Source organism: Lepisma saccharinum, chromosome 25, assembly GCF_977018435.1.
Source record: "Lepisma saccharinum chromosome 25, izLepSacc3.1, whole genome shotgun sequence".
Taxonomy (NCBI): domain Eukaryota; kingdom Metazoa; phylum Arthropoda; class Insecta; order Zygentoma; family Lepismatidae; genus Lepisma; species Lepisma saccharinum.
The window spans coordinates 4285092-4311857 of record NC_139253.1 but is presented as its reverse complement, the minus strand read 5'-3'; the positions used below and the strand labels follow the sequence as shown (position 1 = coordinate 4311857).

Here is a 26766-nt window from a genome sequence, read left to right as displayed (position 1 = left end):
ATCGCGACGATTGCAATAGTGATGAGTATTATTGTTGTTGTCGTTGTTGAGTGCAGTCGGTATGGTGTCTGACTGTCACGCAGGGGATCCGGGTTATATTCCGGGGTGGGTGAATTTCAGGTGTGGAATTTCTCCAATGTCATTGTGCGGAGGGGATATGGAGTTCAACCAGCCTCTACTAAATGGGTGCCTGGGGAGCGGGGATAAAGGCGGCCAGAGCGTGGTGCTGTTCAAAATGTGTGTATAATTACTTGATCGACATACGTATTAACACAGCGACTGAAATGAGAATAATTTGTGCACCAATAAAAGTATAAATAAATAAATGTATTAAATTGTGTAATGTTTCAAGAAAATTAATGTACACGAATACGCATAATACAGCGTTATTCATATGTCAGTGTCACATTTGGGGAACATCGTGTGCGTGATGTATGAGACGTGCGAGTCCGAATCATGTACGTATGGAATCAGAAACTCTCAAAGTTTGTGTCACGTGAACAGCGCATGTTGTGGTGACGCGGTTGGCCGCTAGGCGGCAGCAGTGTACAATATGGCGTTCTCAGGTAACGCGAGATCATTTTGCGTGATACAGTTTGCGTAAACAGAGGTTACTGTGACTGTTCAGCGGCGATTTAGCACTCGTTTTCAGAAGGATCCACCAGATCGCAGGACCATCAAGAAGTGGTATGAAACTTTTGAGCGCACAGGGTGTCTGTGTCTACCTAAACGACCTGGAAGGCCGGGACCGTCAGGCGCCACTGTTGAAAGTGTTCGTGAGTTGTTTGCGCGCAGTCCTCGGAAATCGACAAATCGTGCAAGTGTGCAGCTGGAAATGTCTCAGTCGACTGTGTGGCGTATTGTTCGCAAGCAGGGGCGCCGACTTGTCAGAATTATTAGGGGGCCCTGATGTCTGAAATAAGTGAATGAATGACTCACTCCCTCCCTTTTTAAAAATAAAAATTACGTCTTCGTATAGCAGTTTTTAAGCAGCTATTATATTCCTCATACAAATGAAATGTAACATGAGAAACGTTTAGAAAATGATTCAAATTCTCTTTATGTCTTCTGTGTCTGCTCATTTGTGTTTTAGATAACAATTAACATTTTTATTTAAAAGTAGGCTATGTATTTACATTAAGAGGCCAACATAACAGTTTAATGCCGGCCTCGGTAGCCGAACGTGTTAGGTGGTCGACTCAACTCGCTTTGATCCGGAGGTATCGGGTTAGAGTCCCGGCGATTGCATGGGTGTGTTTTATTGTCCGCAACAGACTTGTAAAGAAAGGACATGTGACGGGCGCAAATAACCTTAGTGTTGATGTAGCCATAAAAATAACGAATATTTAACAGTTTTATTTGAATATTTACATAAATGCTAACACAAATCACAGGAAAATTAGTTTTACTTTTTTGTACTTGCTACAATATTTTACTTTTTAAATTTAATTTTGCAATAATAAAAAAAACACATAGCACGCTGTTCTTTAGCAATAATGCCTTTCATCATAGCCGTTGCCGCTTTCGCAATACAGACCTTTCATAAGCTTTCCTTGCGTACTTTATTGCAAGCCAGTGTTATATAAACTCAAACACTTTAGAATTATTTTCCCCTTATTCTGTACTAGACGAAGAGATTTCGAGGATAACTAAATATCGTACATATCAATATTGCCTGAAAGTCGTGTTTACCACCTCAAATTGTTCAGAATTCACTAAACAACATACTGGTATAATTGTCATATCACCTCGTTATTTTTAAACTCTTTTTAGTAAAAATATTAACAATACTCATAATTATATACTTAGTATATAGTAATAAGTCATGTGTTTTGCTGTCTCCGGTCATACCCCCCCCCCCTCCCAAAGTTGATGGTTTAGCGATCTCAGCCCCCAAAGTTGATGGTCTAGAACATTTCAAATGTGTATTTAAAGTTAAGTTCATGTGACACAATTCAGAGTAAACTTTACAAGAGAAGCAAAATAATACATTAGATCCTCTTGAGCAAAATTATTTGAGGGGCTCTGCCCCCACTTCATTAACATTGGGGGGGGGGGGGGGCTCGAGTGTCCCCCAAGCCCCATGGAGTCGGTGCCTATGTTCGCAAGCAACTGATGATGAAACCGTACAAACTGCAACTTGTACAGGCGCTCACAGAAGGTGACAAGGAGGTTCGCACAAAATTTGCCATCGACATGCAGGCAGCAATGGCAGACTATGATAATTAATTTTGGTGACAGACTCGTTTTCAGGGATGAAGCTACTTTTCACTTGTCGGGGAAGGTTAACCGTCACAACGTGCGGATTTGGGGAACCGAACACCCACATGTGACAGTCGAGCATGTGCGCGACTCCCCAAAGATCAACGTGTTCTGCGCCATGGCAAAGGACAAGGTTTACGGGTCCCTTTTTTTTTTTTTTTTTTGCAGAATCCACAGTGACTGGCATCACTTATATGGGTATGTTAGACCAATGGCTTATTCCCCAAGTGACAGCAGACAGAGGTAACTTCATTTTCCAACAGGACGGGGCCCCACCCCACTTCCATCGACTCGTGCGTGCGTACCTGAACAAGAACTTACAAGAACAAGATGGATTGGACGCATTACTGACGATGACGTCGCATTGTTTCGGTGGCCGCCAAGATCCCCAGACTTCACACCTTGTGATTTCTTTCTCTGGCGATATGTGAAGGACTGGGTGTTCATTCCACCACTTCCAGCTGATTTGAACGACCTCCGAGTTCTCATTACAGCAGCGATAGCGACGATAGACCGTGACATGCTGGTGCGGGTGTGGGCAGAATTGGACTATCACCTGGATGTCTCCCGTGTAACCAAAGGTTCACACATTGAGCACTTGTAATGTATGACAAACAAACTTTTTGAGATTGTCTTTCCCTTTTTATATCATTCATGCTGATATGTCATGTACTTATTTCACAATAAAACTCCGAAATGTGACTTTGACTTATGAATAACTCTGTATGTAAATCATATATACCTCAAAATAAGGACGGCTATACACTAAAAACTGACTAAACAAATTACGCTATAAAACTGTCAATTTCAGCTGTCATCCAACCAACGTAAAAAATATGACCATCAACATATCTAAAATATTAATGGCAATTATATAATTACCCTAATGAATTCGATTTTAACTATCCAGTTTTAAAGAATGTATTTATGACGCACGTAACTAGTTTATGGTCAATATCGATTTTTATGTTCGATAAATATTGAGATTTAATTTTAAAAAACGGTACCGTTCCATTTTTGTAAATTAACAAGCAGAATGTAAAATTTTAACGGTGGAAAGTTGTAAATTTTATAATAACTTCTGAAAGTTATGTCAACTTTGGACAATTGAATCTTTGCTATAAGGCGGATATTACGTACTATCTCATACGTGAAAAGTCCAAACTTAGAAACTGTCCCACAATTATGCCACTAGAAACAGCAATGAATTTATTCTATTATTTTTGTTCATTTGCATCAAGTCTTGTACAACTAACTTCGATAACAGGTTGTGCTCGATTTTTCTCTAACTGGAGTAACTTCATTTTTATTTACCATCCAATTGCCCATATTTTTGATCCTTAAATCTTTTATGTTAGTCGTTAATCTGTATATTTTCAGCATTCAAATTGAACAGAAAAGTCAGCGCCATCTCTTGATCAAGTGTTTACTCACAACATCTTTGGCCATCTTTGGAAGATGGGACGCCATCTTTGTTGCGAAACGTACAAACGAGGTTTTGCTATGTATAATAAGTTTTGTCCTTTTAGCCAAATGTTCATCCTGGTGAATGTTTTCCGATTGGAGGCAGCGAGGCGTCCTTTACCATTAAGTTGGCAGGAGTCATACAAGTCAGCGGGTTCACCCTGGAGCATATCCCACGTTCGTTGTCCCCCAGTGGACAGATTGACAGTGCGCCGAAGAACTTTCGAGTGTTGGTAAGTGTTAGAATTAACAAAGTAAAGTTTCTCGCTGATATCTCGCATCGCAAATAGGCAGTAAATGGAGTTTAAACTAAATACCGAGGGCCGAGTCATTGTTGTTGTTTTTGTCGTTATTATTATTATTATTATTATTATTAGGAAGCTATTTTAATATTAAATGCAGCAGAAGATAAACCCTGCTACAGTTCATTACAGGATCTGCAAACTGCTGGTAGCTGTAGCTGCGTTACCCCAGTATGTACTGACTTCCCCTCTCACGCGTTTATGGATTGAGCCCTTTGAAGTCATTACTTGCGCATAGACTTATTTTCGTTCGCTTGCTCCAGAGATTCCCGGGACAGAGTGTAGATATAATATGGCTGCTTTGGTACTCTCAATACAAGATCTGCCGCCCGCCGTGGCGGAGTTCTTACCACATCGCGCTACGACGCCAGGGGTCCCGGGTTCGAATCCTGGCCTGGGCATGGATGTTTGTGAGTGCCCATTCATCAATTTCATATCATCACTCATCCTCATCTTTGCAAATAGCCAAAAGTGGCACAAGAAGCGAAGTAAAATAAAGCAAATAAATAAATAAAAAGATCTCCAGTTTTGCAGCAGTTGGCTAGGTCAAAATGTTAGTGCTTGCACCCCCTCCCTCCCAAAGGGAGCTTTCAGGCCGAAGCGACAAGCGTCAGTTGGAAACGAATCTTCAGAAATAAAACTTCAGCATCTTGTACCGGAATGACGCGACAATTTACACATGTCGCTCGGACTGGGCCGTTTCCTCAATGACGTGTATATTGTCACCTAGGTCTTCTGCTGGTTGCGCTTGAATGCTTTCTTATACATTTGATGTTCCTGTGTGTGTGTGTGTGTGTGTGTGTGTGTGTACATATATACATACATAAAATCATTCATTGACTTCGCTTTTCTGCCACTTTTGATTTGATTTTGATTTGCTTTATTTTACTTCGCCTTTTGTGCCACTTTTGGCTAATTTTCGAAGATGGAGATGAGTGATGATATGAAGAAATTGATGAATGGACACTTACAAACATCCATGCCCAGGCCAGGATTCGAACCCGGGACCCCTGGCATCGTAGCGCGATGTGCTAACCACTCCGCCACGGGCCACTTTTGACTAATGGGGAAGATAAAGATGAGTGATGTTAGATATAAGGACATTAACAAAGAACACCCACGGCAAGGTCGAGATTCGAACTCGAGACCCCTGGAGTCGTGCGGCGCTGTAACCACTCCACCACGGAGGTCGGAGTGCACGCGTGTGTGTGTCTGTGTACAGTACAGCTTTTATATGGCTATTATACAGGTTTTAGAGCTTGAGTAAATTTCTTACAATGAAGTGTACTGGCATTCCTTGTAACAGTAAATATCCGGTAGTTGATAATAAAACGTGATAGCCTATATATTTGTATTCTAAATTTTCATCTTAAAATCAAGAGTACGTCTTACAGTCCTAAAAAATACAGTAATTTGATTGGCAATGTTTCAGAATTACTCACGATTGATTGATTGAATTGTTGTTTTAAGTCCACTTTATGCACAGTAAGGCTAATCGGGACTGGACCTACAGTTTAAAGTGGGATCCGAACCACTTGTGCCTCAACCGGGTATCGAAACCGGGACCTCTTGATTACAAGTTGGCGACGCTACCACTGCGCCATCGGGGAGGCATAATTACTCACGAAATTCCGGTAAGACTTCTTCTTTTCTGATATTCTTTTAGATTTAAAATATTTACTTCTTTATTACTCCAGGGCCTGAAGAATGAGAGAGACCACAGCGGTGCCTGTCTGGGTACCTACATGTACGACATCAATGGACCACCCCTTCAGACCTTCAAAGTACAGGTAGGGCTTAATTTTAGTTTGCTCAAATAACGATGATTCGTTTGGTAAAATTAAAATTGCTAGTTCCACCCGTCTCAAATGTCACCACTAGCATCTTGCCGTTGTGTAGGCCGCTTTAATAGATTCTATAAAATTGTCGGTAACAGTTCGGTATATCGGAAATACATTTCTTCATTTTTACAGAAGAAACTACTTACGGAAATGAGTTTCTGCAAGCTTTCCAACGTTCGTCGAGGTATTTTCTTTCATCGTGGAATATATTTGACCGGGAAATCATGTATTTTTCAAGAGAAATATCTCGTTTTCGCTTTCTCTACGTGAATTGCATGCTGCGTACGTTTGATGACGTAAGCCTCTGTCAGTGTTTCCAACCCCTTTTTTCATTATGCTTGCCGAACGAAACCTAACCTAACCTTATCGGAAATGGTTCGTGGGGCCATCCGTGAATGGTTCGTGGGACTATCCGTCAGCTACCCGTACATAATGTACAATTTCCACCGGTGACGAACACGATAGTAGGTATTTTTTGGTGAAGAAGGTTGGAAACACTGCATACCCACAACTTGAGTCAAGATGTTGCCGCCATATTGTGTGTTAAGGAAGCGAAGAAAGGAATAAAAAAAATCACTCTGTATGTGAAAAATTTTGTTTGTTTTCGTGTAAAAAGCATAATGGCACCTTGAACTATGTTCTGCAATACACAATTGTTAAGTACGAACCATGCGAAACACAAAATATCCGATTTTAATGTGTTTCCGATATACCGAACTGGTACCAAATTTTCATGACGAAAATTATAATAGTAAAAAAATAATCATTAGTAACAACAAAATATTACGAACAAAAACACGCCCATTATTATTATTATTAATATTATTATTGTATGCGAGAGCTTTCAAAGACTTTCCCGAAATATTTCTTTAGATACGTGACTCTTTAGAACACACTATTCTCGTTTTTTTTTTAAATACTCGCATATTTTTTAAAGAAGAAATTAATACAGGATCATTTTGTGTAGATCTCAAAATGAAATCAAAACCTACTTCAACAGTGCCTCCCCGATGGCGCAGTGGTAACCTCGTAATCAAAGGTTCCCGGGTTCGATACCCGGTGGAGGCACATAGTTGTTCGGATCCCACTTTAAACTGTAGGTCCAGTCCCGATTAACCTTACAGTGCATAAAGTGGACTTAAAACACCAACTCAAGCAATCAATCAACCTGCTTGAACAGCGGAAAGGCTTCACAAATTATCCATGCTGGAGAGAAACGCTGGACACAGAAGGAGTGGTCCATCCACGAATCTCAGGAAGCAGGAATGCCAAGCATTGTGAATGAACTAATTTCGAGCCGAGACAGGATCATTATCCCCGTATCAAGCTTGGCTTGATGAAGCAGTTCGTGAAGGCATTGAATACTGATGGTGATTGTTTCCAAAATATAAGGACATAGTTTCCTTTCCAAGCTTTGTCTTTCGAGAACACCAAAATAGGTGTGTTCGATGGACATCAGATTCGTATCCTTGTATGTGGGAGGAATTTGTCAGGAAAATGAACAAGAAGACGACAGCATGGCTGTTTTCGGGTGTTAAAAAGAAAACTTTACTTGTAACAAAATGTTTTTGGCCCTCCGCGGTTTTGGGTGCAACGTGAGCGTAAAGATCTATTTCCTGAGCAGGCACCTTCCTTGATCAATTCCCCGAAAGCCTTGGAACTGTTAGCGATGAGCAAGGAGACGATGAAAGAGTGCTATCAAGGGCGATTGGGCAAGAATATGATGGCAGACTAATGCTAGGACATCAAATAAGTGTGTCCTGAGAAGTCCGCAAACATAGGAGCTATACTCTGTCCCAGCTAACTGTGGAGCAGGCAAACGCAAACAAGTCCTTGCGCAAGTAGTGACGCGAGACGGCTCCACCAATGAACACGTGAGAGGAACGGAATTGCGTGGAGTGGGGGGAAAGCGACTACCTTCCCAGCAGCGTGCACTGCATCGCTCTGGCCAATAGATTTCCCTCGCTTCTCTGACGCTATCTATGCCTTGCCTTGCTCCACAGTTAGCTGGGACAAGTGCAAATTGTTTCCTGAATAGAACCTATTTGAAGTTTTCATGCCATGCACATTAATTTATTTTTACATTACCGGCTTTCTCTGTGTCGACATACATGTTAGTTTAAAGGAATAAGCCTCCAATTTATATTCATATTCACTATAATGAATATATGTTTAATATACTTAAAAAAAGGGCTTTCATTTTGCCATATTTTCAGACTACAATACATATTTTGGTGCATCTACACATTAAAATGTTGAATTGCATGTCGAAAATTTAACATGAAGGCTTAATTTTAAAATTTTCAATTACAAAAAAACTAGAGCTTACAGAGAAAAGCTAACTTCATATTTGAAATCAGCACACCAAAATTAGGTTAGAACAAGTGTTGGTAGTAATGCAACAAAAATGTTGTTCCGTAGTGTTATCATTAAACCATATCTTTCACACTCGCAGGTATTCTCAACAAGTACGCACTTTCATGAATACACAAAATAGATATAGTCGTACACTGATCAGCATAACTATCACAAATTCATACGTACCTAAATCACACTTACACACGTAGTTGCCGTACTAATCCAGGTTCTCTGTTACTTTTGGAATGAGTGAAAATACTTGGAAGTTGGACGTTTTCGCAGGTTAGATAAATGAGGGTGTAATGATAAATTTTAAATTCTTATGTTAGCGATGAAACAAAAATCCCATTAATTTTGACGCACACCTTATTTTTCACAAAGAAACTGTATCACCAAATACTTCACTCAACCAGAAACTCCATATTTCCGCGTAGTCAAATATAGCTGTTAACGTACCACCATGATATAAACGGAAGCATGGACTGGCGAGTCCCGAGGTCATACTCCAAGCTACGTGTTCAAACTCCAGCCGATAACCTGCAAGCAACTGTACCACAGATTAATAAGATCGCTTACTTCCTATCTCTCCTTTGTAATCTGTGCGTATACCAAACCGGACATGTGGAGCCACCCTACGGCTGTTTCGAAACGTAAAGCGTTGTCATAGCAACCTCTCCGCCAATCATATCTTACTCTTGGCAGTGACAGTTGAATGCGTCTCAGCGCAATGATCCGCTCACCCCACCCTTCCATTCCTGCTTTTATTTTCTGCTAATAATTCGGGACATATCTCGTAAGGTCGAATTAATTATTTTATATAAGTGCATAAAAATGTTCTACAAGGATAAATACCATTGTTCAGTTAATGCACGTTACGTTTGAATGATTTCTACATCTAAGTTACGAGATATACAGAATAAGTAGCCCAGAAGCACAACATACAAAAATAATTTCAAGTTCCTGAAATTCCAGCACGTAAATCATTCTGTTGTGCATGAAAAATGGTCCTTGTATTATCTGTGGTAATAAGTATTTTTATGTCGTATTCTCCCTATTATGCGTTGCTTTTCTGACATTTTGGGCAAATCGCGATTTTATCTTGTGTAAACTCTACGGCGATTACTTTGTTCGTAGATCAATGCGTTTTACCCCTCCCTCGTCGTTGTTTATTTAGCATCGCATTTTTTCAATTTTAGGCTAATCGCGACGATGCTATGAAAAATTGATGACACAAAGAAAGCTCTAACAGGGATTCGAACCCTGTTAGAGCTTTCTTTGTGTCATCAATTTTTCATAGCATCGTCGCGATTAGCCTAAAATTGAAAAAATGCGATGCTAAATAACAGGACCCCTGCATTAACCGAACAATGGTATTTATCCTTGTAGAACATTTTTATGAACTTAAATAAAATAATTAATACGACCTTACGAGATATGTCCCGAATTATTAGCAGAAAATAAAAGCAGGAATGGAAGGGTGGGGTGAGCAGATCATTGCGTTACCCAAAGTGTTCTAAAGGGCGCTCGAGCCATGTTGCAACATTTCCCAAATTGTCTCTTTCTCTTCATAACAATTGCTGCACAGTTTTACGTGGGTGGCAATCTGCAGGATACAGCATACTTAATACCAGCAACTGTTTCTGGTGCCGTCACTGTAATTTTCTCCCTTGTGTAGGCCTACCATATTCAATCGCAAGATGTAAACACTTCTGATTTACCAACGTAGAAAATTCCATTCATCTGTCTATGGTCTCATAAAACGAAAGACAAATGCATCCACTTTCTCTGCAATTGATATCAGTGGAGTACCCTGAGGGGGGGGGGGGGGGATTTGATGCTGAAAATGCCAGGGAAACAAAAGACAGGATTCGAAGGTTTTGTCTCAGGAAATAAGAATACATCATAAAACGTATATTAAAAACTACTGATGGAACTAATGGAACAAACTTAACCACCATCCTAAGAAATTTGGGGACCTACAAGTGAGTAGCGTAACCCAGTCTGGGAAATCTCCTATAACAGCTGAGGGTTCGATGTGCTGACCCTACGTCACCCCATTACTGGTTGAAGATCTCCACACCTCTAGGTAGGGTTGTGGGAGGCAGACTGGCAGTCAGTTGATATGCCAAGGACCTTCCAGGGCTGTAGAGCAGTGGATCTCAACCTTTTTCAGTCGTGGAACCACCTTGAAGGATATTACACTTCATGGGACCCATAAGATGGGAACAAGCGGAATTACTTTGTAGGGGTGTGCACCTAGTCTATAATCATATATTTGCTCTTTTACAACAACACGGCCTGAATTTAAATTGTTAAAACAATATATCTAAGTAATTTAAGGTAATAGGTTTTTAAAACCCAGTTAACAAAGTTTCGAACCCAACTTCCCGACCCACCAAATGTCCCCTCAGGACCCAGGAGTTGGTCGCACCCTATAGGTTGAGAAACTATTGTGTAGAACCATGGGTTATGTTATGCTGTAGTCTGTAGATGAAAGTAAATATTTTACACTACAGTTAATTTCTATCACAACTTACATTCAGTGTTCTGTAGATGAAATAGTATTTTGGACAATACGACATAGAAACTAGTTCAGTGCCATCTGCCATGAGAGAATAGAATAAAATAATAGTTATGAGTGACACAGCTCATTGGGGAAGTTATCAAACAGAATAATTTCTGGAATAAAAATTGTAATTGTTTTAATTCTATCAGTCTATTTCTCTGTAAAAACTACTATGATGGTGATAATGAATAGTTATAGGAAAATAGAGTAAGAAAAGGTCACACCTTACACAAGTTAACCTAGAATGCCTATACAGCAACCACCCCATCTCGAAGTTGTACCTATATGGAGACGCATAGTGGTTCGGATCCCACTTTAAACTGTAGTTCCAGTCCCGATTGGCCTTACTGTGAATAAAGTTGACTTAAAACACCAAATCAATCAATCAATCGCAGTTGTATGAAATTTCACTTTTCTGGTTTGCATGAGAGTAATTTCAACCCATTTCTAAAAACGTGTGAATGTTTGTAAGATATATTATTAACTAATCACTGCATGCTTATTCATTTTAGTATTTGTCAAAAATCCCTAATTTTTAATCTAGAATGGGAGTAGGAGTGTCATACAAGCAAGTTTTGTTCGAAGTTACTTACTGGAACCACTCTACATATTGACTACAATTTCATCATATGGCATTACACATTTCATAGTTACACAAAAATCTGGACTCGAAATATGAATGTCTTAGAATAAAAAACAAAGCAGTCATTGAGTATGTAGGATCAAGCTAGATAAGCACACTCCCAGCCCCCCACTCCTAAACACACACACAATGGAATTAAAAATACACCACTGAAAGATCTTATCCTGCACAGATATGTATTTTATATATTCATATACTTAATACAGTACTGAAGATGGTACAATCCATGCATTCAGAATAAATATTGCACATGAATTTTTTAAAGCTAATTAAAAAACAAAAGAAATGTGCAAATTTCCAGCTGATGACAAAGAAACCAACAGTATTTTTGCAATTTAGAGAGATTTCACACCAAAGTGACATGTGACATATGCCACTTGGAAATGAACCAATGAACAGCAACATTTCACTCATAGTGGATGCCATATTGACAAAATCCCTGCTACTTCTAAATAATGTCACACATGTTTCTAGCCAGTCTAAAAGAAAGTGAACATAAATAGTTAATAAATAATCATTCTTTCAAGCTTCACACTATCAGGTCGATCATTGGTGCATGATGTTTCTCATACCATCTCTTCCATCAAGAAGTAAATTTAACTTGGCCTCGTATTGAACATAAGTGTCTCACTCATGATGATTTGCTGCAAGGGCTAGTCCATCCAATGTGTCATGTCTAAATGTTAAGTGATTGGCTTATTCCTACCAAATGTGTAGATTATACTTTCCTCAAACTTTTGATCTTACCAATTATTGACCAGGTTGGGAGATAATGAAAGCACTTTAAGAAATGTCAATACCTTTTTGAGAAGAGCTGGGCTCTTACACTGTCTCTGAGGAAGTTCGTAGTTTTGTGTATATCCTTTGCAAGTCTTTATAACTTTTCACTTTCAACCTTTCCCAAGGGGCTCTTCACACCCATTCTTTAACTCAGGTATGGGTTCGATACCCGGTGGAGACCCATAGTGTTTCGGATCCCACTTTACACGGTAGTTTCAACCAAATTAGCCTTTCTGTGCATAAAGTAGACCTAAAAGAACAGTTCAAACTCAAGTAAGGATATTAGATAGAAGGATTCTTCCTCACATACATTGAATGGCCCAATATGATCATTATGCCTACAAGTTCCAAAATTTATTTCAAGCATCTTACTTCCAATTACACATATAAATTATATTGTTAGCATTAAACATATGGAATATAAAGTTAAAGACTATAAGAAATCCTTAAAACCCTACATCAAATAATTTCCACTGTATTGAATATTATCATATTATTGTTAATGAAATTCCATTAGACAAACCATTGTGTCATACTGATAGGTTTCTTGGTCGGACACTCACTATGGTGACATGTTATACTTCACCAAGAATGAATTTACATGTTGAAATACTCCAGAAGAAGAGAACAGTTTCAGAGTAAGTACATTACTCTTAATGATTTAATACTCATACTGTGGAAATGTAAAACATTATATTCTATTGCTAATAACAAATGTAAGGGAAAATAAACGAACACGTTGTTATTCAGGTATATATATATTTATTGAATCACTAGTAATTAATATATTTTGCATAAGGTATGATAATCTCTTTGAAGTCCTACAGAGTTTCACTGGAATAAAAGTTACTGAAATTATTAAAGCATCATTAACACACTCAACAAACACTTCCATAGTAGGTTCACATATGTACAGTCTCAAACAGAAAAATGTGTGCATTTTATTTTCTTTAATCAAACTGTTCAAATATTTTACAGGACTGTTTAGCTGAAAATCATATCTTTTTCATCCATCCTGCTTTTAATATTTAGTGAAACATTAAATACATTTGTTTCTAACATCCTCAAGCAATGTATCGTGTTGTTAGGTGTTATGTACTTTAATCAAAATTTAACTCTAAAGCATATATCTTTTTAATGCAGAAAAGGGAAAATACAATTTCTTATGCATGAGCCACATAACTGATGACAATGTTATTCCATAAGAAATGCAATATACTTACTTGGTTCTACTCTGGGTATGCATCATGCACTAACTTATTTCTATTAGAATTCATAAACATTTTCTCTGAAAAATTGTCTCCACAAACTCTGTAACTTTTGTATGTTTTGTGCCTCAAGTCCTTTCGCCATATTTTCTCCAACCATATATCAGCTCTACGAGAAAAATAAAAGACGAAAAATTATTTTAGAAACATATAACTATGCAAGACAAAGCATTCTGCATTTTATGTCACTCAAAAAAGATAAATTCCAAGATGCAAGAGTTGTTAGTGAGCTAAGGTCAAAGCGTGTCAACACAAAGAAAAGTTACTGAAAATGAATATGCATTAGATCACTATCTGTATCTGTTGAATAAAGTAGTGTCAAATGTATAAGGGTACGTTCTATGATAGCTCCTTCAACAATTGCGCAAAATCTTATGAGCTTGTCACCATTCAATTGATTTATTTATACTCAATTTTCACATTATTTCTCATCCAAACTACTTCTTATGGCACCATACAGTGTGTGTTAATGCAAATAAAAAAATATTATAGATATTGCACTAAACTTCCTAACATATGAAGCAAAGTTTTACCACATTATCTTTTAGAAAGAGTCCCTGAAGCTTACTGCCTAACCTACAACTGGCTAACAATGCAATTATTGTCATTAAATGGATCATGGAATCTATTCCTGGGAGTGCTTTCAAGAAAAATGTTATGACACAACATATTTCTGAAGAAGATACCAGGACAGGAAATATGTCAACAAATCAAAATCCCCCATACCATCTAGCAGATCAAAGCCAATGACCAACAACAAGAGCTATTACAGCAATAATATTAACTACAGGTATAATTAGATGATTCCATCAACAAAATATATTATTATTAATAATAGGAGTAACATCCATAATTCTGTAGGGTTGGATTAAAGCACATAGATTAAAATGCGATTTGAAACACAAAATCTTCCTCCCGTGGCACCAGTGAGAAAGGATTGTTCTTTACAATAACACATGTGTAAATGTTCGTAAAATATTTTGCATATATTTCACATTTAGGTTAGTTACACTCATTTCGTTTCCAAAACTAGTGATTACTTATGATTTGGTTCAATGTATGCTTTCGTAGATAGGTTAGGCAGGCCAGGTTTGGTTCTCTTCGCATTATAAATATATTACCTAAATTCATTTTACTAAGGTTCCGATTTACTTCTACATTAATTCCCACTAGTCTACGATACTTACAGTCCCTTGTCAATGGAAAATACATTGTCCTTGGGAAGCGTGCAAGCTTGCGTAAGGTAATTTTTAAGTTGTTTTTTCAACATAAATATTTTTTAAAAAAAATCCAAAGAGTGCTAATTACTTTAAGAAAGGTTCAAATTTCGTGTGACAATGATTGCTAAAATTCTACGATAATTAGTCTTCCTGCTAAGAGAATTTTTAAAAAAATCATAGAACGATAGGAACCGTTACCTTAGGTTTCATTGCTTTAATATTTACACGCTTTTTTTCATCTCCTTTACATGTTGACAAAGTTTTAAATGCTAGAAGAAATAAGCTTCATGCAGAAGCGAATAGGAGCGCGATAACTTGCAACTTTCTGCATTATAACATGCACAAATGAGCTTTTCCGAACTTCAAACAAACTTCAAGTCATTCCTACTATTCTCGTTGGCTTCCTATCCTCCTGTGTAACTTATAAATAACATTAAGTTACAAAATCGAACCTTTAATCTTTCAGACGTTTTTTTTAACACATGTCCTTTTACTCAAATGAAGCAAAATACAGAATACGAAGACATGCTAGGAATTATTCTCCGTGGAAACTAACTTTATGGAAATTATTTTTACATAAAGAGCGAACAGAATTAATAAATAACTAACCTTTCAGGATATGACAGGACACGAACACAGCTCTGGATTCCTCTTCTGACAGTTTTTACAATAAAAATCTGCACAATAAGCCATTGTTTTTATTTTTTGTTCTTCTACATCCTTATTAAAATAGTTAGTGTACGTCCATGACAGATCATATGGAACGATGTTACGTCATGTGGAACTAGTGACTTTAAAAATACGATTTTTCTTATACGTGTTTAAGAAGGGAAAGGCATTTAATAAAATACAAAATCACGTACAAGTGATCATCATTGATTAATAGATACATAAACTAAATTTTTAATAAGAAAATTAGGATTTAGCATCGATGGTGGTGCCGACTGGTAGCTGGTTAATTCATGCACGAACAAATGAATTCCGAAATTAACCTTATTCGGATTTTTGCACCAGTGCGGGAGGCCTGACTGTACTGCTCTGATATGCATTCGGTTGCGCAGACTTGAAAGCAAAGTTTTTAACAACTGCCCATAGAGGGCAGACAAGAACAAACTGCGTTTATCGTGACGTATTTATGTAGACAACCTGCATGTTGTCCCGTGCCCGAATGGTGAAAACAGTTAGCGGATGTTTGATATAATGGTCGACAGATGGCAGCACGCCACGAATTTATTAGGAACGTTGATTATTGAAACAATGAGCATGGGAAAGGAATGAAAGTGCTTGTAAATATTGGAATTTGTTATGCTCATCTTAATTTATGAACTGAGAATAATAATGAAATAGGATTAAGGCTAGAAAAACAAATTATAGCCTATATGATAATATGTAGAAGTTAAAGAAGTCGGAAAGTGATTACAATTTTGTATCTATCGTTCGAGCAGGAATGAGATTTATTTGCAGGACTTTTTGGTTGTTTTTCCTGTGTGGCGCCAAGTCATAGGCAGCCCCAAGCACTTCCGTGTAGGCGCATATATTGCAGACCCGGATATAGGTGAGCGCAGGACAGGCAGCGCCCCTTGATTACCCCATTTTTCTGCTCGTATTTATGCGGTGGCGCTGCAAGCTATGGAAGGCATATAGCTATTTGAGGTAGTAACGCATGCAAACAAATGGTTGTAACCCAAGAAGGATGCATGTACGTAGATAGAGGGTTGTAACCCAGAAGAATTAATGTATGCAGATAAAGGGTTGTAATCCTAGAAGAATAAATGTATGCAGATAAAGGGTTGTAATCTGAGAAGAATACAAGCATGCAGATGTAAGCAGAAATTTATTAGAAGAGAAAGAAGCCTCTAGAAGAAGAAGCCTAGTAGACCAAAGAAAGAGAAGCTTCTGGAATTTCCTATAGAAGAATAAGCCGATTAACCCATAAAAGCAGAAGCCTTGTGGAATTTCCTATAGAAGAAGAAGTTCATTCCATAGAAGAAGAAGCCTGTGGAAATATACATAAAAGACGTTAACCTACAGAAGAATCTCCATAGAAGAAGTTGAAGAATTAAAAAGTAAATAATTTTAATCTGAAATTGTATAAAAAAAAAATTAATCAAGTATCTGAAATGTATTATACCAAACGTTTTCAGAATATATGTCAGTTCATACCTTCTGTAGTGGGTTAAACGAGTTGTTTCATTTAATTCCTTGTTATCATTCAGTTTTAGTTGCCCTGAGTATCTCATGCTTTACCCTGGCCTAAGCCGTACTGGTGCTACCCTCTCCGGAAGGTGGCATTGTACAGCCTAGAGTGGATGGAGGTCTGTGGTCGAATTACGATTTTACTTTAATTATGAATATTCGCAATCACCACAGCTGTCACCATTTAATAAATGAATTGTATGATAGTCGAAGTGTAACGAAGAATTTGACCATTTTTGCCCATAGTCGTGTTCTACGATTTTGGGTTGGTTTACTAGGTGACACTAGTGTTATATGTTGATATTCTTTTGTTATTAGTTTGTGATTTTCTTTAAAACTGGTATCCACAGTTGTGAGCCTGTCCTTGTTTACGAAGTTCATGTTTCTCTCATAAGTCATAACGCACTGTTATATTACATCTGCATCGGAATTACTTTTGAGATATTGCTTTACGAATCTGTTTATGTGTAAAAGTAGTTTTGAATGTTGTAAGTTAGCAAGTAAGATTATAAATAGCAATTTCTCTTTATAGATGTGCTCTCCTCCACCGTTTGGGTACGTGAAGCTAGAAATTTTGTCCAACCATGGGAATCCAAAGTATACCTGTGTGTACCGTTTTCGGGTACACGGAACACTGGCCAACGCCAAATTAGGCTGTGAATAAAATATGTATTTCCTGCGAATATTCATCCAAAATTATTCGCAGTGGCTCATATTAAATATCTGTCATTGTGGGACGCTAAACTGAAATTCTCGATGGACTATTAAAACTGTTGTCGTCACACTAAAAACACACAAGTGCTTGTAAATCGATAAATAAAAATAATTTATAAAAATGCAAAACTTTATTAATTGGTGAATTGGTGTGTATTGATTAATATGCACAACTTACATTTGCAAAGGTTCTTCTCTGACTGAAAATACGCGGTGTCGAAAGGCTAGAAATATGCATAGATTGTTTTTTTCTTTTTCATCTTAATGCTGAGTGCAGATTTTTAAAATAAATCTCGAATTTTTGAGGAAACAAGTAGAAAAATTAGAAAAAAAACCACTGATTTTTGCAATAATAATAATAAACGCAAAAAATCATGTCCCAAATTATACTGTATTAGGTGGTTTTCACGCCACTGAGTGCTATGTCGCGTAAACCTGTTGCCAATGCACTCGTGGCGTCTGCAGAAGCCATCCAGCAGTGGCTAAAGAGACAGCCTGTGCCCGAAAGGTAAAAAAGTAGGCTTGAAGTATGGTCTTGTCGGAAGTGACGTCACCTAGTTAAGTTCGAATTAAACGAGCAATCGAGCCGGCAGCATGCAGTGCGCTACATTGCACACTCGTTCGCTTGTTTGAAAACATGGAAATCAGAAGTTTAGCTGTTGGTTATAGTTATTTTATTATGTGTAATTTTAAGTATAAGAGATTTTTAAAGTGCCATGATATTTATATGGTGAGAAACAAGTGTTTAAAACGCGAGAAAAACGATGAATTTTTAGTTTCATCTACTGGTCGTATTTGGCGCTGTAGTCGACGTGTAACTCGAAAGATTTTCGCTTCCAGTCCAAGGATTCAAGAGTGAAGTGTGGGGGCATTCTCAGAGGATGTACTGTCTTGCACCCTTCGGACAAGGCTTCAACACGAAGAGGTATTTGGCAAGGTTCGTCGACGTGGTTGACTTTCGCAGAACAGTCTGCAACTGTGGCTAGAAGGCGACAGAGATAAGGTATCAACAAGGGGTGAAACGACGCTCTAAGGTGCGGTACACGTATTCACCTTGGCCTAATACCTACGGACATTTGACCACAAAGGTCAGTGTTCTTCTTATCTCGCCATTTACCATGTCGGTGGACACGCCTGGAGGTTTAAGATTATACGGAATTGCATACAAAAAGGTTTTGTAGTGTGTTTCTTCCATGAAATATGACCGTCTTTATTGCTGGAGAACCTCACAAAGGAGCTCATTTGTTTGCTGATGTGGGTGTTGTGTTGTTCTGTAATTGAGCTCATCAACTTCTGTTGTCGAGTGTCATGTTCAAGTTTCGGAGACGCACGCGTCTTGATATCTGAAGTCAGATACGTGGCTGAGTTGAAAAGGAAAAACCGAAACCAAGAATGTACGTATGTAGTGAGACTTCCTCGTGGTGATATGCTCAGAAGAGGGTGGGTGGGGTCATAACTCCCCTTGAGTGCATGGCTTCACACATACAGGATAGAAAATACAATTTTTACAGTGTTCGTAGCTTCGACACGACGCCTTAATGAGCAAAACATTACCAGGAAACGCTATTCGTTTTGATGTACCCTACAGGCTGCGAATATTCCTTGGTGTTGTTAGACAGACAGTTATATACGAGGGTTTTGGCATTAGTCATGACAACTATCTTTTCGCGAGAATGCGGGACCGACACAAAAATTCGAAGTATACAAATACTTTATGAAATTGAAAATGTATTAACAATGTAGCTCGCGTGTATCAGGTGTTGGTAGGGAAGTGTCAAATAAACATTTTAGAAAGTTTAGTTCTACATGCGTGTATTAGTCACAACGCTGAATTATGAGTACAAGAGGAAAAGAGGCGCAAATATAGAGCCCTATGAACCCTCAAACTAGTCCCCGAGAGCATCAACGACACGCTTGGGAGACGGTTTCCCACATGTGGGAGGCGTCGAATATCATCTACCTCATCAGGTGAGAGTCCGGACATCTCACGTTTCATGGCGATGGCAATTTCCTCTCAGTCCGAAACCGTATATCATTTATGCTAATCTTAATTCACGTATTGATCGTCAAGTTACGCCTAAATGTTATGCATTGATCGCCAAATGATGCCTAAATGTTATACCGCTCGCATTTCCAATTCGCGGCTGGGAAACAACGAATCAGCGTTCAGTTGAATTTTTTTCGACTGACATCGGCCATTTTCGTGTCACAAGGTACCGAACGTTTTTGACGGGACAAAACAAATGAGCGTCAGATACACGGCATGTTGCCAAATGTACTGTAAAACGAGTGAGAGAGAGAGAGAGAGAGAGCAGCACCGTTACTGGATAAAAGTTGTACAATAGTACACCGAGCACGGAAAATTAGTACACAAAACACCTAAAAACTGTACAAACAAGTAAATAAAACCAACTGACAAAAACAGATGTGCGCTTGGCAACGTTGTAACAGGAGAGCGATATTACCCCTACAGCTTTTACTTCGCTACTGGGGTTGTTGACACTCATAGAGGCACACACCCCCGAAAACGATTTGCGGACAGATAGAGCTATGTAGCAAAAAGTAGGTCCGCCGACAGTTGAGGCCACGATCAGTATAGGAATTGGTAACCGAAGTGTGCCACGAATTGATTTCCAAATGGCGCTTAAATATCGAAGACTGGTTTCGGACACTGCTGTAACTGTAAGAACTCTTGTTTCCATAAAATGAAGTATCTTTATCTCGCACGTGTTTTCACTCGCGGACCTGTCTTTCGGTACAAATGTTCCAACACATCTCAGGTTCCCGCTCTCCACTCGGGTTTCCCGACCTGTGACCCCATCGCATGAACCTGTATTTCACTTCCAACACCTTCCACATCGAAGGCGACGTCACTGGACAATGGCGCCTATGAAAGGGCAGCGTTGGGAAATTTATCTCCTCGACCACCAACTTCCAAATCTGTCGGCTTCCACTGAAGTTGTCGTTATTAATTGCCCTCCTGTCTGCGGGAGACGTGTTCTTCCCGCCCAGTGAGTCATATTGGAAGATGGGCAGGGCGAGACGGGGCATGTTCCTCCCAAATACTTGGTGTAATTCAATCCCTTTTTTCACACTGCTTGTACCGGGAAAAGTTCGAGGAGAATGTAGACTTTATTTTGTCGCACTTCCACTACTTTACCATAACACAAACCACGCTTTACAGAATTCACCAGCGTGCATCAGACTGGTGAACCAAAAATGACGTCAAATTTTGTAAAATCCTGAAAACTTCTTGCGGAAATAAACGAAGACTAGATTCGAAAAGAGCATGCATATTCGCGTTTATTAGGAAAATGTCACTGATAGTGACTACATCACAGAAGATATTTCATGAATATTTTGTATTTGCACCTAACGACATCTCATTTTACATTAGGACTGTGAATTTAAGTGGTAATCTTTGTAAAAATATCGAATATTGCAAATGGATGCTTTCGTTCTAGTTGCAGCAGAACACAGGATGCATGTTGCGATGCATCAGCAGGGACGTCGTTAGGAGGGGGCACGCGGGGGCACTGGCCCCGGCAAACATCCACGTGGCCCCGGGAAACTGTTCTGTATTTGCTGGAAATTTTACTTTGATGTCAAATATTGCAAAATAATTATTTAGTAAATTTTGGTTGCAGTTTGAAACACTTCTTCAATTTTCAGTAGCACAAACCCAAGCAAGGCACTTTCCTATTTCCCTGTTTCTTGCTAGTTGAACACAAACAGATGTATTGGGAGGGGATGCAGTTAATGGTTTTGTGGTCCGCCCCGGTCAGGGAAGTCTGAGACCTATTGAAAATGCATTTTTCCTCCCTGCTGCACACCAGATCCAGGATCACTCCAAAACCCGCACTTTCTCTTCATCTGGCCCTGTACTGGCACCATGGGCGCCGAAAAGACGACAAAAACAGGAAGATTTAGGTACGGGTGGCTAGAACTTTCTGGGTTAATTATTTTATGGTTCAGAAAACATATCCCCATGCGTTTCAAATTCCAAGAACAGAATTCTATTGCTTGTCCCTTTTTCGGCGCGGGATAGAATGACATAGCGGTTCTTCTCACATGCACTCAACCCTCCTGCTAATGACCTGCCCTGCAAGGAGGGAAAGGCCTCTTTCTGAAAATTCGGAGAAACATCGAAGCGGTCGGTTCATCTGTTGATTTGGTGGACAGTTGATATCTGTCAGTTTGAAGTAGGATTTGTTGTCCAAGCGGTGGTAAACTTCTGTAAACGCGAGATGATAGCATCACGAAGTGTTTGTGATCTCGTTTTCCTACATCTCAAGTAAAATGTCGAATGAGAATCTGCCAGATTGTCTTCCTCTGGAAACAATGGATGAGGATCGACTGATCGACCAAATATCCAACATATGGCATTCTAAAAGAGAGTCTGAGTACCACACAATATCCTGGGTTCGACTCCCAGGGTGGTTGATCTCATGTATAATGAAGAATAAACCACGTTTTAATTAAGGAAGGAAACTAGGTATAAAAACCTAGTTGCTCTATAAGTATTATGTTACAAAATTTGTATATCTTTCTGACTTTCTGTGATTTTTCTTCATTTAGCCTCCACCTGCAAATGCGGAAGCTGCTGCTGCTTAGGTGGCTAGGTTGGCTAGACATACAAAAATAATTCATCCCTAGTCATGCAGCGAATAATACTTATAATATAATCATGAGTTATGGAGAAGCAAATAACTTATCAAGCATTTTCTCTTTCTATTTGTTGTGCAGTGGTTAACAAGGTGCATTACGATGGGTTCGAATCCAGGACTGGGCGTGTGTGTTCTTTATGATGGTCCTCTCATCAATTTCACATCACTCATTTTCATCTTCATCTTCACGATTAGCCAACAAAGTGTCAGAAAAGCGAAGTAAAATAAACCAAATCAATCATTTATATATTTCTATATTACGCCGCTTTTCTACCTCTTGGGTTAAATGCGACGATGAGGATGAATGATGAGCCGAAGGAATGGCGATGGGACAGACATGATACAACCATACCTGTCCAATGTCCGAACCTTGGACCTCTGGTTACGTAGCGTGTTATACTCAGTGGAATTCTTAGGAAGAAAAACTGTAAAAGTAGGGTGAAAAGAAGCAAAGTTGTACGATGCATAAAAAGCCATGTTTAGTTCTTCTAAAACCTTCCAATTATCGAGTTCGTGTTTTAAGTCCACTGTATGCACTGTATGTAGTGGGATCCAAAACAACTTTGTGCCTCCACCGGGTATCGAACCCGGGACCCCTTGATTATAAGGCGGCGACGCTACAACTGCGTCATCGAGGAGGCCGAAAAAAACTTGCAATTAGTCAGTAAAATTAATATTGAGGGAGAAGGCCTGCGAAGAGTTCTTTCATTCGGTTGCGAGTGGTCATCACATCGAGTCCCATAGTTTCGAGAGCAGAATTTGCTTCCATGTCGCTTTCAAGTACTTCCCAAATTGTCCTCACGATGTTGGAACAGCACAGAAAGTTTGGAACTAATGCAAGCAGGCACATACGCAGGGAACTGGTTCGGAGGCTGCAGTCCTTTCCCGAAATCCTACAAATATCTGATTTTAATAATGTGTAGTAGTAATTAAATTTACTTCATTAACAGGATTAAACATCTTGTATATGGTAAGTTGCAATATACCAAAAAATTCATCTTCAGCGCATTTACTCCTCCCCCAAACCTTTTCGTCTTTTGATGGCGGCTGCCGATAAGGGATAAGCCCGTTCCAAAATCAAATTCTGGCTACCGGCCTGACCACCAGGGATCGAACCTTGAACCTTTCGATTGATTGATTAATTGAACTGGTGCTTTAAGTCCACTTTATGCACAGTAAGGCTAATCGGGAGTAGACCTACAGTTTAAAGTGAGATCCGAACAACTATCTGTCTCCATCGGGAATCGAACCCGGGCAGGTTCTTGAACCTGCCGAACCAAAGAGGAGAGCGTAATCATTTGAGCGTGTGGGAACTTTCTTTTATCCAGTGCCATCATATATTCAGTTTTCCACACAAAAATAAGATTAATTTGAAGAAATTAGACGTGTGCATATAATTTCTTACCGTCATCATTTCCCAAGTGAACAATCAGATGCCATATAAGACTCGGGCCCATTCTTTAGAATAGTGCTTAACGCGGTTGCCTTGAACTAAGGGCCCGACCCTGTGGCCGAGTGGTTAGCACATCGCGCTGCGACGCCAAGGGTCCCGGGTTCGAATCCCGGTCGGGTATGGTTGTTTGTGCATGTCCATTTTCATCCATTTCATCACTCATCCCCATCTTCGCAAATTAGCCAAGAGGCACAAAACGCGAAGTAAAATAAACTAAATCAATCAATCAATCAACCTTGAACTAAGAGATGCCGGATTCGATTCCGGTATGAACTGTATACATGAGATGCCTAGCTAGAACTCATTACGCACACATTTCATATTTGCACTGTTGCCAATACTTGTAAACCTGGTTCCAGCACTTTATATCTAAAACCACGGAAAAGGGTTTATCTACTTCTCAATTTTCTTCCAGCAAATTTACAAATCGAAAGACTAATAACATTGTTCTTGGTGTATCAGCCATTAAGCTAATGAGTTCATTCTGCATTTAGTTTCCAGAATAATGGCTGTGTATTTCGCGAGAGTATATCCATAGACTGTTGGGGGCTACAGAAGAAAATGATGTTCCTTTCCAATTTATTGATTGATTGAGTTGGTGTTGTAAGTCCACTTTATACACAGTAAGGCTAATCGGGACAGGTTCTACAGTGTCAAGTGGGATCCGAGCCTCTATGAGCATCCACCGGGTATCGAACCAGGAACCCCTGATTACAAGGCGACGATGCTACCATGCGCCACGCCACCGAGGAGGCCCTTGCTCCTTTTCTTTCCAAAACTATATATATATATATATATATATATATATATATATATATATACATACACACACACACATACATATATAATGCATGTATACAGTATAGGCCTATATGGTGTATAAATAGTTTGATACAAAAAAATCTTACGTTTGGGCCCCTCCAAACTGATCAACCTATCTACGTCCCTGTGCATCAGCATACCTTATTTCACGTTTAATGCAAGTGAAGGAAGGAAGAAGTGCATTTATCCTCTCACGCATTCATTGATCTAGAACTCTCGAGTCATTACTTGCGCCAGACTTGTTTTCGTTCGCTTACTGCACAAATTCCTAGGACTCTAAAAAATTAACACTTGTGTATGCTGCTGTGTGCTATGACCGCCATCTTGAAAAATGGTGGCGTATCTTTACAAATCGTGGGAAATATCGGAAAATGTTTCAAACAAAATTTGTAAAGGCCTAAAAATGACACGTTTTTTGTTAGCTATTAAAGTTATATATATCTCCAACTCCGGGGTACAACACTGAAATTAGAATACACATTGTTATAATGCCAAATCAACATTGTTAGAAAGGTCAAGAAATGTTCGTTGCTACAAAATAACTGTTATTTGTGTTGCTGCTAAATTTCACGACCAAAAATGACCTTTACCGAAAATGTCAGATACTTTTGGTGCGGAATTTTAACTTCCAAAACTGTTATTGTTTGTATACAACATTCTTGTACCAATTGTTGTCATTCTTGCATGACAAAGGTCGAAACAACAGTTCGCTGCTAGGAATTTACATCTAACTGCTAAATGACTCAATTGACGAATATATAAAGAGTATTCGAACTAAATTTAACAAAACAAACAAAACCGCTCACCATAAAGGACATTACTAGTTATATTGTAAAATACTTCCACCATTCCATTCCATGTTAGGAAAATATAGTCTATCTAAAATTAAGTGAGCTAGAAATTAAGACACCAACGTCAACAATATTTAATTGGTATGTATGTATATATACTTTTAGAATTTCTACTAAAAGGTAGCTACCTCCATTCGATAACAAAACGCAATAGAAGTTATCAAAGCACGTATGGTTCACCTTATTCTTATATATTGGTGAGTGTTGTGCTTTCTTGGTGTGGTAGAAGTTGTAGAGTAGCTGAAGCGTTTTCCCTCCCACAGTAAATTGAATGCGAAGTTGTGACTTACTATCAGTCGTGTAGGAATCGGCTATTGGCGGTCACAGATCATGTGACCTTCTTGCGTAGGCTAACTGCAAGTTGGTATTCATGGCCACTGGCAGAAATAGTAAGGAAAGTTTTCAAGGTTATTTTACCTCAAAGATGATCTACTTTGCTCTTTACCTTAACTTTAATTACCTTCATTTATCCCTTAACATTGTTTTTGTTTGTTTGTAAGGACACCATTGTACACACATGGCTTGATTGTTTCGTAATAATCTCATAAACTAATAGAACGGATTTATCTCCAATAACTATGTATAATTTTATTACCGTCCTGACAGCCTCATAAATCCATTAAATATTATTGGCCCTTAGATATAACTTACCAGTACTTGAAAACACGAAAATCGAATATAGCTATGCATTCCAGAACGTACAGTGTGTGGAAATTTGTTTTTCTTTTTAGAAATAACTGAGTTACAGTTAATTTCCTCAAAAGTGGAGTAACTCAGTTACCTTACTATATATATGACCCTAGAACATATTTACACGCAGGCTATGATTTGGTAATATTATTGGCCATCTGAAAGTAAAATTAATTTTCTTAAATATTAATTATAATTTAAGAAACCCACATGTTTAAATGTGAAAAATAGAAGTAAGAGATTTTATAGTAAATGTCCCACAAAACATTTAGCATGTTTCTTTGTGTGTATGTGTGTGTGTGTGTGTTACAAATAGTATAAATATAACGTAATTTCAATATTTCTCTTCTAACATTAAAATTAATCTCTTTTAATATAATATTCTGACGTTTCAAGATTTCATGTAGAAACATGATTTCATTTAAATATATTACATAAAAGAATAGGCACAACAGAAGATAAGATATTTTAACATTGGGGCAATTCCATATGCCTAAAATTTCATTGAAATTTGAGTGATATCTTGGAATATTTGCGAGGGGACTTTTTAGTAAAATATTTTAGTTTCATTGGAACACAAAGAAAGCGTTTTATAATCTTTTGGAATTGTTTGGGAGGGGGGATTTAGTAAAATATTTGAGTTATTTGAACACAATAAATTGTGTATGC

General features: G+C 38.5%; 1 protein-coding gene across 2 annotated transcripts in view; it reads left to right on the top strand.

Annotated features, from left to right (window-relative positions):
* LOC145978667 (klaroid protein-like) overlaps window positions 1-17706 on the top strand; it is a 28462-nt gene extending 10756 nt beyond the window's left edge. For both annotated transcript variants that reach the window (XM_083111437.1, XM_083111436.1), the window contains exons 7-9: window positions 3792-3959; window positions 5726-5818; window positions 17433-17706. In XM_083111437.1, the coding sequence (XP_082967563.1) occupies window positions 3792-3959; window positions 5726-5818; window positions 17433-17564 (393 nt within the window). In that variant the 3' untranslated portion in view covers window positions 17565-17706. The remainder of the gene's footprint in view (window positions 1-3791; window positions 3960-5725; window positions 5819-17432) is intronic.
* The last annotated feature ends 9060 nt before the right edge of the window (window positions 17707-26766 follow it).